This window comes from Sciurus carolinensis, chromosome 6 (genome assembly GCF_902686445.1).
Source record: "Sciurus carolinensis chromosome 6, mSciCar1.2, whole genome shotgun sequence".
Lineage (NCBI taxonomy): Eukaryota > Metazoa > Chordata > Mammalia > Rodentia > Sciuridae > Sciurus > Sciurus carolinensis.
This window is the reverse complement of record NC_062218.1, coordinates 44,268,811-44,281,319: the sequence shown is the minus strand read 5'-3', so window position 1 is coordinate 44,281,319 and position 12,509 is coordinate 44,268,811. Positions and strand designations below refer to the sequence as shown.

General features: G+C 33.7%; 1 protein-coding gene across 1 annotated transcript in view; it reads left to right on the top strand.

The window, feature by feature from the left end:
- Window positions 1-12,509, top strand: part of Dhx29 (DExH-box helicase 29) — a 45,078-nt gene that overhangs the window by 12,693 nt on the left and 19,876 nt on the right. The window contains exons 6-12 of the mRNA XM_047555981.1: window positions 1,042-1,170; window positions 4,581-4,707; window positions 5,272-5,430; window positions 7,577-7,742; window positions 7,979-8,102; window positions 9,623-10,231; window positions 11,595-11,738. Coding sequence (XP_047411937.1) covers window positions 1,042-1,170; window positions 4,581-4,707; window positions 5,272-5,430; window positions 7,577-7,742; window positions 7,979-8,102; window positions 9,623-10,231; window positions 11,595-11,738 — 1,458 coding nt within the window. The remainder of the gene's footprint in view (window positions 1-1,041; window positions 1,171-4,580; window positions 4,708-5,271; window positions 5,431-7,576; window positions 7,743-7,978; window positions 8,103-9,622; window positions 10,232-11,594; window positions 11,739-12,509) is intronic.

The following is a 12,509-nucleotide window of genomic DNA, read 5'->3' as shown; positions in this document are numbered from 1 at the left end:
ATTCTGACATGTATAACTAAAAGAACCAAGAAAAAAAGTAAAAAAAATAAAATAGATAAGATTAAAATAAATAAATAAATGAATGAATGAAATGACTTCTTCACTCAAATTACTAATTGCTAATCTGCTACAAACTAGCCAGGCATCCCTTCACCATGGAATCTCTTCACATGATAAGCATGGGCTTCCTCATACATGGTGGTCTCAGAAGAGTTGGATTTCTTACATGGCATTTGGCTTCCAAGAACAAATACACTGTCCCTTGATATTTGTGAGGGCTTATGAGGATACCAAATTCTGTGGATGTTCAGGTCCCTTAAACAAAATGATGTACTATTTGGCATATCACTTAGGCAAATCCTCTCATGTACTTAATTTAATCCCTAAAATAATGTGAATGCTATATAAATAGTTATACTATATTGTTTGAAAAATAATGACAAGAAGAAAGTTCTTATGTGTTCAGTGCATGTGCAACTTTTGCTAAATATTTTGTATTTGAGGTTGGTTGCATCCACAGATGCAGAACCCACAGATAGAGAAGACTAACTATATTTCAAGGTCATGAGCCCCATTATACAAATTCTTACCAAGTCTCTACTTTAATCACTCTTGCTGATATCTCATTGATTGAAGCAAGTCACATGACCAAGCCCAAAATCTCTGTGGAAGAGAATTGTGGGATGATGTGAATCCTGGGAGGTGTAGTTCATTAGGACATTATACTTAAATATTTTGCATGTTATCAAATACCTAAGGAAGCATCATCCTTATAAAACCCCTGTTTTCAAGGAACAATACCAGTTTTTAACAATATTCTTTTTTACCCCTTTATGTAAAAATATTCTTTGGATTTTGCTAGTTTAGACTTCTTAAAGTAATGTTTAGTTCATTTGTCCTTCACTGAATAAAGATTATGATTTTTGAGACTTTTATATGCCCACTATCTTTTAGTATGAAGAAGTTATTAAAACAGACAGTGGTAATTTTGACACCTTTTTCTAACTTTAAGTTTTTCAGTTATTTGCTTTCTCTTTCTAGACAAAAAAAGAAGAAAAACATATGGAAGTAAATATGAAAGAGTGGATTTTGCGATATGCTGAACAGCAAAAAGAAGAAGATAAGAGTGAGAATTCTAAAAGTTTAGAAGAGGAAGAAAAATTTGACCCTGTAAGTAGAAATTTGTATTAGAGTTCTAGGTGGATATTCCTAGATAAGATTTTTAACATTTTTGACCCTTAGTTTCCTTCTTTGTAAATTGGAGAAATACCTCTACAAATTGATAGAAGATTGAACAAAATAACAGGTTAAGTAAAAACTTGGCCAAGAAGTAATTTCTCAAAAGATGTTAGTTACATTTCCCCCACATTTAAAGAGGTAATCGTCAAATATTTTTAAGTGATTGTTACATGTAGGGAGCATGCTGAATTCTTTAAATAATAAAGAAATGTAAAATACATTCCTTTATAGTATAAACCTAATCTTGAGAGAAAATTAGTATCATGATAAAATAATAATATAAGGCAGAAAATATACTAGGAAGTGAATATGTTAGGTTCCTGTCACTCTGACAAAATACTATAGAGAATCCACTTATAAAGAAGAAATGTTTGCCAGGTGCATGGGCATTTGTCTGAAATCCCAGTGACTCAGGAGGCTGAGAAAGGAGTTCAAGGCCAGCCTCAGCAACTTAGTGTGACCCCAACCAACTTAGCGAGACCCTGTCTCAAAATTTAACCAAGTTATGTATCTCAGTGGTTATGTTGCCCCTGGGTTAATGCCCCAGTATTCTCTTTGTCTCTCACTCAGTGCCTAACTTTCTTCCACTATGCCTACCTCTTATAGGTTCTACCACCAGAGGCTCGTGACCGAGCCTTTATCATAAGGGTCTTTGGGAGACATGTAAGATACAAATAATTATGGTGAAAAAAGCAAGTTATAGGATGAAAGTATTACAATACACATATTTGACAAAGGACTTCTATGTAAGAACTTGTGGAAAACAGACACCTCATAAAAGTTTTGTAGACATTTAGATGGCCAATAAACATAAAGTATGTTCAGTATCACTTCGTTAGAGAAATGAAAACTATAGTGAGAAACCACTATATTTCCTGTAAAATGACTGAAATTTAAAAAGATCTGGAATACCAAGTGTTATGGAGGATTTGGAGCAACTGGCAGATTCACATTGCTAAAGGGAATGTAAAATGATACATCCACTTTGGAAAAACTTTGACCCTTTCTTGTAAAGTTAAACATGCTCTTTCCAAATGGCCCAACAATTTTGTGTGTAGATATTTCCTTAAAAATGAAAACATTGTACACAAATACTCATAGCAGCCAAGCACTGCAGATCATCCATATGTTTGTCAATAGGTGAAAGAACAAACATTGTGGTGTAAGTTATAGAAGACTGTGTAATATGATGAACCCATTTGTGTAAAAGAAAAACACATATTTATAATCTTAAGAGTTTAGAAGACACACAGAAAACTTTTATTACTAATAAGGTCTAGAATGCTAAGGTAAGATAGAAACCTCTTTTTATACTTTGCTATACACATACGTTTTTTAGCCTTATGCCTTATTAAAATCATAAAAATAAAAATCTTTAGGGCAGTTTAAGTCGACTTTAGGATTCAGAGAAAGAAAAGTTCTCTTCTGATGGGAACATTAGGTCAAGACTTGAAAGAAATGAAACTTGAAAGATGCATAGAGTTCAAATAGGCAAAGAATGATAGAAAAATGGCCCAAATGGAAAAAATAATATGAACAAGGGTACAGAGGTGGAATTAAGTATATAAAAAAAAAATAGATGCACAAAGGTAAAAATTAGGAGTAAAGAGATGAATTCACTTAAGATTGGAGATTTGATACCCAGAAAATGAATGTTAACAACTACATGGTAAAGAGCCACTATAGGATTGGGTGACTTACAAGAAGAATTTGACATTTTAGGTCAAATTTAGTAGTCTTCAAGATGATTTAGGATATTGAGTGAATTCAAGGTGATTTGAAAAGCTACCCTACCCATTTTGGTAGCTATTGCAGTTACTCAGATGTGAAATAATGACTTAAACTAGAAAGAAAATTGGACGTTTCAAAGCAAGAATCAACAAAAATTGGTGCTTTACTGAATGTACAGGCTAAGGAATGTTTCTCAAAAAATATGTAAAATGGTACTAAGCACACAAAAAGATGCCCCACATCATTAATCATTAGGGAAATGCTAAACAAAACCATAGTGAGATTCCTCTTCTTACCATTTATGGTGGTGACTACCAAAAAACAAAACAAAAAAAATGTTGGTGAAGATGGGGAAATTAGAACATTTGTGCACTGTTTGTGGGAATGTTAAATGGTACAGCCACTGTGGAAAATAGTTTGGCAGTTCCTCAAAAAGTTAAAAATAGAATTACCATATGATCCAACAATTCCATTTCTGAGTGTATACTTCAAAAGAATTGAAAGCAGAGTCTTGGAAGAGATGTACACTGTTTTTGGCAGCATTTTTTTATTAATAGTTAAAACGCAGGAACAACCCACATCAACCAATGGATGAAAATGAATAAGTAAAATGCTTCATATATACATACAATGGGGTATTATTCAACCTTAAAAAGGAAGGAAATTCTGGCGCATGCAATAATATGATAGACCTTGAGGACATTATGCTAAGTGAAATAAGCCAGTCACAAAAGGCAAAAACTGTGTGACTCCACTTATATGAGGTACCAAGAATAGTCAAGTTCATAGAGACAGAAAGTAAAATAGGGGTTGTGGGGTCTGAAGAAGGAGTGGGAGTGGGAGGTTACTATTTAATCAGTATAGCATTTCAGTTTTGCCATATGAAAAGACTTCTGGAGATGGACTGTGATTGTGATGGTCGCCCAACAATATGAATGTTCTTAATGCCTCTGAACTCACCACTTAAAAAGTTAAGATGGTACATTTCTTGGGGATAAAAATATTAAAAAGCCAAAGATGACAGATGCATAGGTAAAGGAATGGTGGTATCAGTGCCTTATATAGGAAGATGGAAAGAATAAGTATGATTTTGGTGAATTTGAGAAGATAGCTAAGCCTCCTTTTAACACCACTTCTATGTTTGCTTCCAAACAAAATGGTCCCAGAATTCACCTTGTTGTGCTTGCTTAATTATCTTTTCCCCCCTCCTCTTAACAATTATTTTATACCAGCACCACATATGGCATTGTTTTCTCTACCACATGCCTTTATGTTTATAGTCTACTATCATTTATTAACCTGAGGGGAAAAAACTCAAGTAGTAACTTGAGTCTGACTTTCAGCTCTTCGTTGTTTTGGCTCAGCAGAGTCATGTCCTTGAGTTTTGTCACATCCACTTTCCTCAGAACCCTGAATTTGTTTGTTTATTTGTTTGTTTGTTTGTTTTAATGTCTCTCTGCTCCATTTGTTTTATTTCTCCAGTGAAGACTTCCTAAGAGTAGATTTGTTGAATCAAAGTGTCAAGTCAAAGATCAGAGGCTTTAATAAAATATATTGCCATAGATAATCTTGCTCTTCTTATTTCTTCTTCATTATTTTATTTGGAACAGAATGAACGATACTTGACTCTTGCAGCCAAACTTGTGGATGCAAAGGAGCAAGCAGCTACCTTTAAATTAGAAAAAAACAAACAAGGCCAAAGAGAAGCTCAAGAAAAAATAAGGAAATTTCAAAGAGGTAAACATTTTCAAATTCTTAGGTATAGAAATATAATTGTCTTTTTAAAAATATGTCTGCTCTTTCCTGACAGTTTATGCCTGGGATTGGCAAACTTTTTTTCTATAACAAGCCAAATCATAAATATTGTAGACTTTGTGGACCGTACAGCCTCTGTCATAACTTCTCGTCTCTGCTATTACAACATAAAAGCAGCCATAAGACAATACAGAAATGAATGGCTATGTTCTAATAGAACTTTATAGACATTGAGCTATAAACTTCATATAATTTTCACATGTCACCCAATAGTCTTATTTTTATTTTTTCAACCTTTTGAAAATGTATATAAAAACCATTCTAGTTCACCAACCACACATAAACAGACAGTGGGCTGCATTTGGCCTGCAGATTATACATAATTCACCAACCCCAGATTTATACATTAAAATACCATCTCCATTCAAGAAAGAGATATGAACACAATTCCTTATGTATTCATTTCTAATGAATTTTTTAAACAAATTTTTGCAAAATAATAAGAAATTTTAAAAAATAAATGAAGCTAAACATCTTTCTTGGTAGAAATGGAAACTTTAGAAGACCATCCAGTATTCAACCCGGCAATAAAGGTTTCACATCAACAAAATGAAAAGAAAAAGCCTCCTGTAGCCACAGAAGGAGAAAGTACTTTGAACTTTAATTTATTTGAAAAATCTGCAGCTGCTGTGGAAGAAGAGAAAGGTAAAATGAAGGGAAAGTGGTTGGGATATAATTTATGAGTAACAAAATATCAATCATAAAATGTTAGTTTGGCTTTTCACAAATTGCTTAAGTAACTGTGAAGTTACACTTTCCTAAACTTTTTTTTTTAAAGCAGTAACAATTGTGGTAACTTAGTTGTATAGAATTTTGTAATTACAAATACCTTGTCCCAACCTCAGTTCTCTCCAGTGCATTCTCTAAACTCCAGTTGCCTTTCTGTAACACAGATTTAACTGTTGAGTTTCCTATTTAAAAAAAAATTTCTCTCCCCTCCATGGTGCTAGGGATTGAACCCAGGGGCTCAAGCTAGGAGTTACATACCTACCCTCTCCTGTTAGAGACTTTCATCGTGATAGAGACTACATTTGTAACAAGGTCAACCCTTTATCGTGGCATTCAAGATTCTTTGCAACTTTGCCACACCTACCTTTCTACCTTGTTTTCTCAGCTATATACTCCAGCCACATCATTCTTCAAAACATTTGTTGTTTGATGGTTCCATTACTTTGCTCATCTTGCTACCTGCTACTAGCCAACCTTTCCCTAGCTTCTAGGTACAACTCAAACAGCACCTCTTCTTTAAGCCTTCCCTAGCTCCTTCCATGCCACCACACATAAGTGATCCTAAATAAATTTTTGATACAGCTAGTATTTATTAGATTGTATATTATAGTTTAGTTCTATGCTGAATTGTCAAATTTTAAAATATTCTTTCAATAATATTTATTGAATCATTGTGCCTAATGACAAATGTTGGGTGTATAGTAATAGGCAAAATAACCTGGCAGCCCTCTTTCATGTATATAGTCTAAGTAGGGGCAGTAAACTTTAAATATACACAAATAAATGTGCGATTTTGAACTGTGATGTGTGCTATTAAAGAATACTGGCTTTTAACAATAGAGATATCAGGAAAAGGGCTGAAGTTGTGGCTCAGTGGTAGAGCACTTGCCTAGCATGTGTGAGGCACTGGGTCTGATTCTCAGCACCACATATAAATAAATGAATAAAATAAAGGTCCATCAACATGTAAAAAAAAATTAATAAATTAATAAATACTTTTAAAAAAGAAATCTTAGGTGAAAAAGAGCTTATACCAGCATTATACTACAGAACTTTTTGTGATGTAAATATTCTATTTGAGCTGTCCAACTGCTAGAAAATATGAATATGGAACACTAAAAATGTGCCTACTATCTGAGAAACTGAATTTTAATTTTAGTTAATTTACATTTAATTAACCACATGTAGCTGGCAACTACTGTATTGTATTGAGCTAGGCAGACTTAGAGCATTTGGGGAATTGACTGAGAGCCTGTGTGATCACAACATAGCGTGAAGGATGAGTGGCAACTGGTGGGCAGAGATGAATATTGAGGACTTTTGGCAGTAATAAGGAATTTGCATTTTATTTTTTATATAACAGAAAACTGGGGCTAGGGTTGTAGCTCAGTGGTAGAGTGCTTGCCTAGCATGTGTGAGGACACTGGGTTTGGTTCTCAGCACCACATATAAATAAATAACATAAAGGTCCATTGACAACTAAAAAAAATTTTTTAAAAATGGAAACTGTTGAAGTGGTTGTGGCAACTGAAATGACATCTGGCTTATTTTTCAGTAACTACCTGTAGGATAGCCTACCAAATGTTGTCATTCAAGTAGACATTTTATTTTGTAAGAATATATAAAATCCTTAAGATCGCATGTGTGTATGTGTGTGTCAGTCACTAGGGATTGAACCAAGGACCTTGTGCATGCTAAGCAAGTAGAATACCACTGAGCTACATCCCCATCCCTTTTTATTTTTTGAAACTCATTAGGTTGCTGAGTCTGCCCTTGAATTTGGAACGCCTTATGCCTTAGCCTCCAGAGTAGCTAGGATTACAAGCATGTGCCACAATGCCCAACAAGACAATTTCTTTTGAAGATGCAGAATTTTCTATGGTCTAGTTCACTAAGAGGATTATATCACTTATGGAAAAGCAAACCTTTCTGTCTGTCCTTTCTTCTCTTGTCTTCCAGAAGAAGTGCTATTCCCAAAGGCAAGAGGACTTTGATCACTCTAAAGAAAATTTATATTACTGCATGACCATTTTAAAGAACCATTCTTTGTCTTCCCTTTTAGAAAAAAAGAAAGAATCTCATGATGTAAGAAATTTTGACTACACTGCTCGAAGCTGGACTGGAAAATCTCCTAAACAATTTCTAATCGATTGGGTTAGGAAGAATCTTCCTAAGAGTCCAAATCCTTCCTTTGAAAAAGTCCCAGTAGGTAGATACTGGAAATGTAGGTATGTTTTTCTGGTTTACTGGAAAGACTTTTAGAAAAATGTAAAATGAAACTTTTCATTTGGGAAACATTGATTCCACATTCAGATTCTTAGTGTATATAAATCATTATCTAATGTAGCACCTTCCATGAAAATTTTAAAATAATTAATATAAATTTAAGTTCATTATTAATGGATTTCTCACTTTATTGATCTAACCTCAGCTTTAAAATTTTTTTTTCTTGACTTCTTTGTAGGGTAAGAGTAATTAAGTCTGATGATGATGTCCTAGTAGTATGCCCTACAATCTTAACAGAGGATGGCATGCAAGCTCAGCACCTGGGAGCTACTTTAGCCCTGTATCGTTTAGTGAAAGGACAGGTGAGATTTTTTTACACCTAGGGGCTTCAAAAATCATTTGTGAAATAATGGGTATGAAGGTTAGGCATTTCCAATCTGAAATCTGAAGTGCTCCAAAATCTAAATCTTTTTGAGCACTGACATGATGACACAAGTGGAAGATTCTATACCATGAAACTTTTCTTTACAAAGAAAATTATTTAAAATATTGTATAAAATTGTCTTCAGTCTATGTGTGGAAGGTATTTATGAAACATAAATGGATTTTGTGTTTAGACTTGAGTCCCATCCCCAGATATTTCTTTATGTATATGTAAATATTCCAAAATCTAAAATCTTTGTCACCCAATGCATGAGCGATACTAAACCTGTATTGTAAAATTGTACACTAGACTGTGTGTATATGGAAGGTAGTATTTACTGATTGCTTCTTTTAATTGATCTCCATTTCTGAATATTTATAGTTTGACTTCCTTTCACCACTAAACACAACTCAATCTCTCTCTCTTTTGACCAGAAGCCCAAAAGAGACAGTTTGATTGATCCAGTTTTTAGCTATACTAATTTACAGATTAAAAGTGCAAGTTGGTTTGAATTAAAGAGAATTTTTAATTCTCTTTATATTGTCTCTTTTAAACATTATAGACATTGGTTCCATTTTCAACTTTGGGCTATAATGAATTATATATTTCCGGTTTGAGGAAAGATTAAAATAAAGGACAACTGAAGGAAGCTCTTTAAGAGAATGCATGTTCTTTTTAAAATTTGGCTTGTTAGCATTTCCTTTTTTTTTTTTTTTTTTTTTTTTTTTTTTTTAGCATTTCCTTTTTTTAATAAATGTATGTGTTTTTTCATGGAACGTTTGAACCATTGAAAATTTTAGATGCTAATTAGGTAGAACTCCTAACAATAGTTCTGATTTCTGGCCAAGTTTGTAATGACATTATTTTCATTTTGCAAAATAAGGTATCGTGAGCTGTGTTTACTTGATAAAAATGACAATGTCAGAGAATTTTGGGTTCTTTTATACCATAAAATTAGATTCCATCCAATATAGTTCATTTAAAATACTTTGATCTATAACTTTCTACAACTGCCAAAATATAAAGGGAGCTTTGTATGTTTTTAAAGTGCTCTGTGGTTTATTTACATTTTATATAGCACCACTGTAGGAATAAATAATAAACATTTATTCAGTAGAGTACCATGCTCTAGGAATAAGCACTTTGCATGTACTGGCTTAAAGTTAACCTCAGAATATACTTATGAAGAAGGGACTATTATTAGTCATTTTGAAATGCAGAAACTAAGGCACAGAAAAGTTACTCCCCGCAAAATCATATACCTAGTAAGTCAAGAAACTGGAAAATAATATGCTACTTATCAATTTGCATCATATGCATATGTATCTTAAAGTAGTAACTTACTAGTGTGTTCAATAACATTTTGAGAAGAATGTAACTATCCTTCTAAGCTCTGATCTGCTGAATTTTGATATTCAGTAGTGAAAATAAAATACTGCTTTTTTTCCCCCCCTATAGTCTGTTCATCAGTTACTCCCTCCCACTTACCGAGATGTTTGGCTGGAGTGGAGTGATGCAGAAAAGAAAAGGGAAGAATTAAATAAAATGGAAACTAATAAGCCACGTGATCTTTTTATTGCCAAACTTTTGAATAAATTGAAACAGCAGCAGCAACAGCAACAACAGCATTCTGAAAATAAGAGAGAAAATTCTGAAGATCCTGAGGAATCTTGGGAAAATTTAGTTTCTGATGAGGATTTTTCTAAACTGTCTTTGGAGTCAGCAAATGCAGAAGATTTGGAACCTATTAGAAACCTCTTCAGAAAGTTACAAAGCACACCTAAATATCAGAGACTTCTAAAGGAAAGACAACAGTTACCCGTGTTCAAACATAGGGATTCAATTGTGGAAACCCTTAAAAGGCACCGGGTAGTGGTTGTGGCAGGTGAAACAGGGAGTGGTAAAAGCACTCAAGTACCACATTTTTTATTGGAAGATTTGCTTCTAAATGAGTGGGAAACAAGCAAATGTAACATTGTCTGTACCCAGCCCCGAAGAATCTCAGCAGTGAGTTTAGCCACCAGAGTGTGTGATGAACTGGGCTGTGAAAATGGACCTGGAGGAAGGGTAAGATATTGTACTCCTCCTCAGTGAGTGACGACATTACTTATCTTTGCTCTTGGGATCCAGCTGGAACCTGGACCATATTTGATTCTGGCTGTTATTGTTCGTTGTACAGCATGTTTCGGACACTTCTCATGTGTTCACTGATAGGATATTATGCTATTGTCCTTCATATGAAAAGTTTATCACTAATCCTGTCATTAAAATTCTCATGTAAAAGAAAAATTTATTACCTTTATAATTGAATGTTCAAATAATTTACATACAAAGTAAATTTACAAACAAAATACATAGACAAATTCAGATTTTACTCATATCTTTTGTAAATCTTTTCTATGGAATGCATTCCTGAATGATTTTTATTAATTCTTTTTAAAGAGCAGAAGGGAAAAACAACATAGATGAAAATTCTAAACTATTTTCAAACCACAGTTTTTTTAAATGGAAAAAGGACTCAACTATTTATTGTCATGCCTTTCATGTTCACAAAATTGACCAAATCTTAACCAGATTGACTATAAAGAATAGGGATTTATTTAATTAATTAATTAAGCTGGTTAGAACCAAGTATAACAAATTCTGCTTCATATAAATTTCAGTTTACTTGAATTTTTCTTTCTGGAGATGGCATATAATATTTTCATCTCTAAAATGAGCACCTTCTCATTATTATTTTTTTTTATTTAACTAATTGTTTGGGTTTATGTTATAGAATATAGGAGGGAGGATAGAAAGTTTCTTAACTCCAACTATAGGGATGACAGACATATATACAAAACAAAGGAATGATTTCAGGAGTAGGAAAGTGTGATAGGAATGGATGGGACTTGAAAATTTCCATTAGGTGTGATACTCATTGCATTCAGCTGCTTTACAGGATTTTGGTGGAACGGCATACAAAGTTACAGAAGCTGTTCTAAAATTCTGTTCCTGAATACCTCAGTATTTTTGCTCCAAGATAATATAGTAGGAAATTAATTCAACATTTATTAATGTTTTCATAATCATATAAATGGTACTTGAAGCCAGGTGAACAGCTTTTTGCATCAACTCCTTAAATGGAACAAAGTTTTTTAGCTTTATGTAATTGAAACTGTGGGAAAATACTTGATGATAATAAATTGCATTAAATAGATTTAGACTACTCTGTATAATGGCAAGATCAGCACTTATGCTTCTTTTTTTTTTTTTTTTTTTTTTTTTTTTTTTCCTTTTTCTTTTTCTTTTTTGGTACCAGGGATTGAACTCAGGGGCACTTAGCCTCTGAGCCACATCCCTAGCCCCTAGCCTGTTTTTTCTACTTTTTACAGCCTATTTCCCAGATTACATTTGAGGATATAATCACAGCTTTGTGTTCTCCTTTCAGAATTCTTTGTGTGGCTATCAAATCCGGATGGAATCTCGAGCTAGTGAATCTACCAGGTTACTTTATTGTACAACAGGAGTTTTGCTAAGGAAACTTCAAGAAGATGGTCTTCTAAGTAATGTGTCTCATGTTATTGTTGATGAAGTAAGTAAATTCTATAGTTGTGTCCAAATAAATTCTAAACATTTTTGTATTAAAAAGATATTACATCTACCATGCAGAGTGGCGTGCTCCTGTAATCTCAGCTATTCCGGAGGCTGAGGCCAGAGGATTATAATTTCAAGGCCAGCCTGGATTATTTGGCAAGCAGCCCTGTCTCGAAATAAAAAGAACTGAGAGGTAGAATGCTCATGGGTTCCATTCCCAAGACTGCAAAAATAAAAACTAAAAGCACAAAGATAGCCAGGCACAGTGGTGCATGCCTGTAATCCCAGTGGCTTGGAAGTCTGAGGTAGGAGGAGCAAGAGTTCAAAGCCAGCCTCATCAAAAGCGAGGCACTAAGCAACTCAGTGAGACCCTGTCTCTAAATAAAATACAAAGTAGGACTGGGGATGCTGCTGTGTCGAGTGCCCTTTAGTTCATTACCCTGTACAAAAAAAAAAATTGCTTTAATACTGGCAAACATTTGTCTTATGCTTACTGTCATATATTTTACATATGATAATTATTTAATTTTCTCTAACCATTGTCTCATGTTAATTATTTAATAATGCTCTTTAATATTTGGCATATGCTTGATACTGTTGAAAGGATCATATACCAACACGCACACACACACACACACACACACACACACACACACATATAAATTCATTTAATCTTTTTAGCAACCTAATGAAATGGATATTATCTTTATTTTACAGTTGAGGAAATCCAAGTACATACATGTCACATATTGCTAAGTTCAGGTAGCCA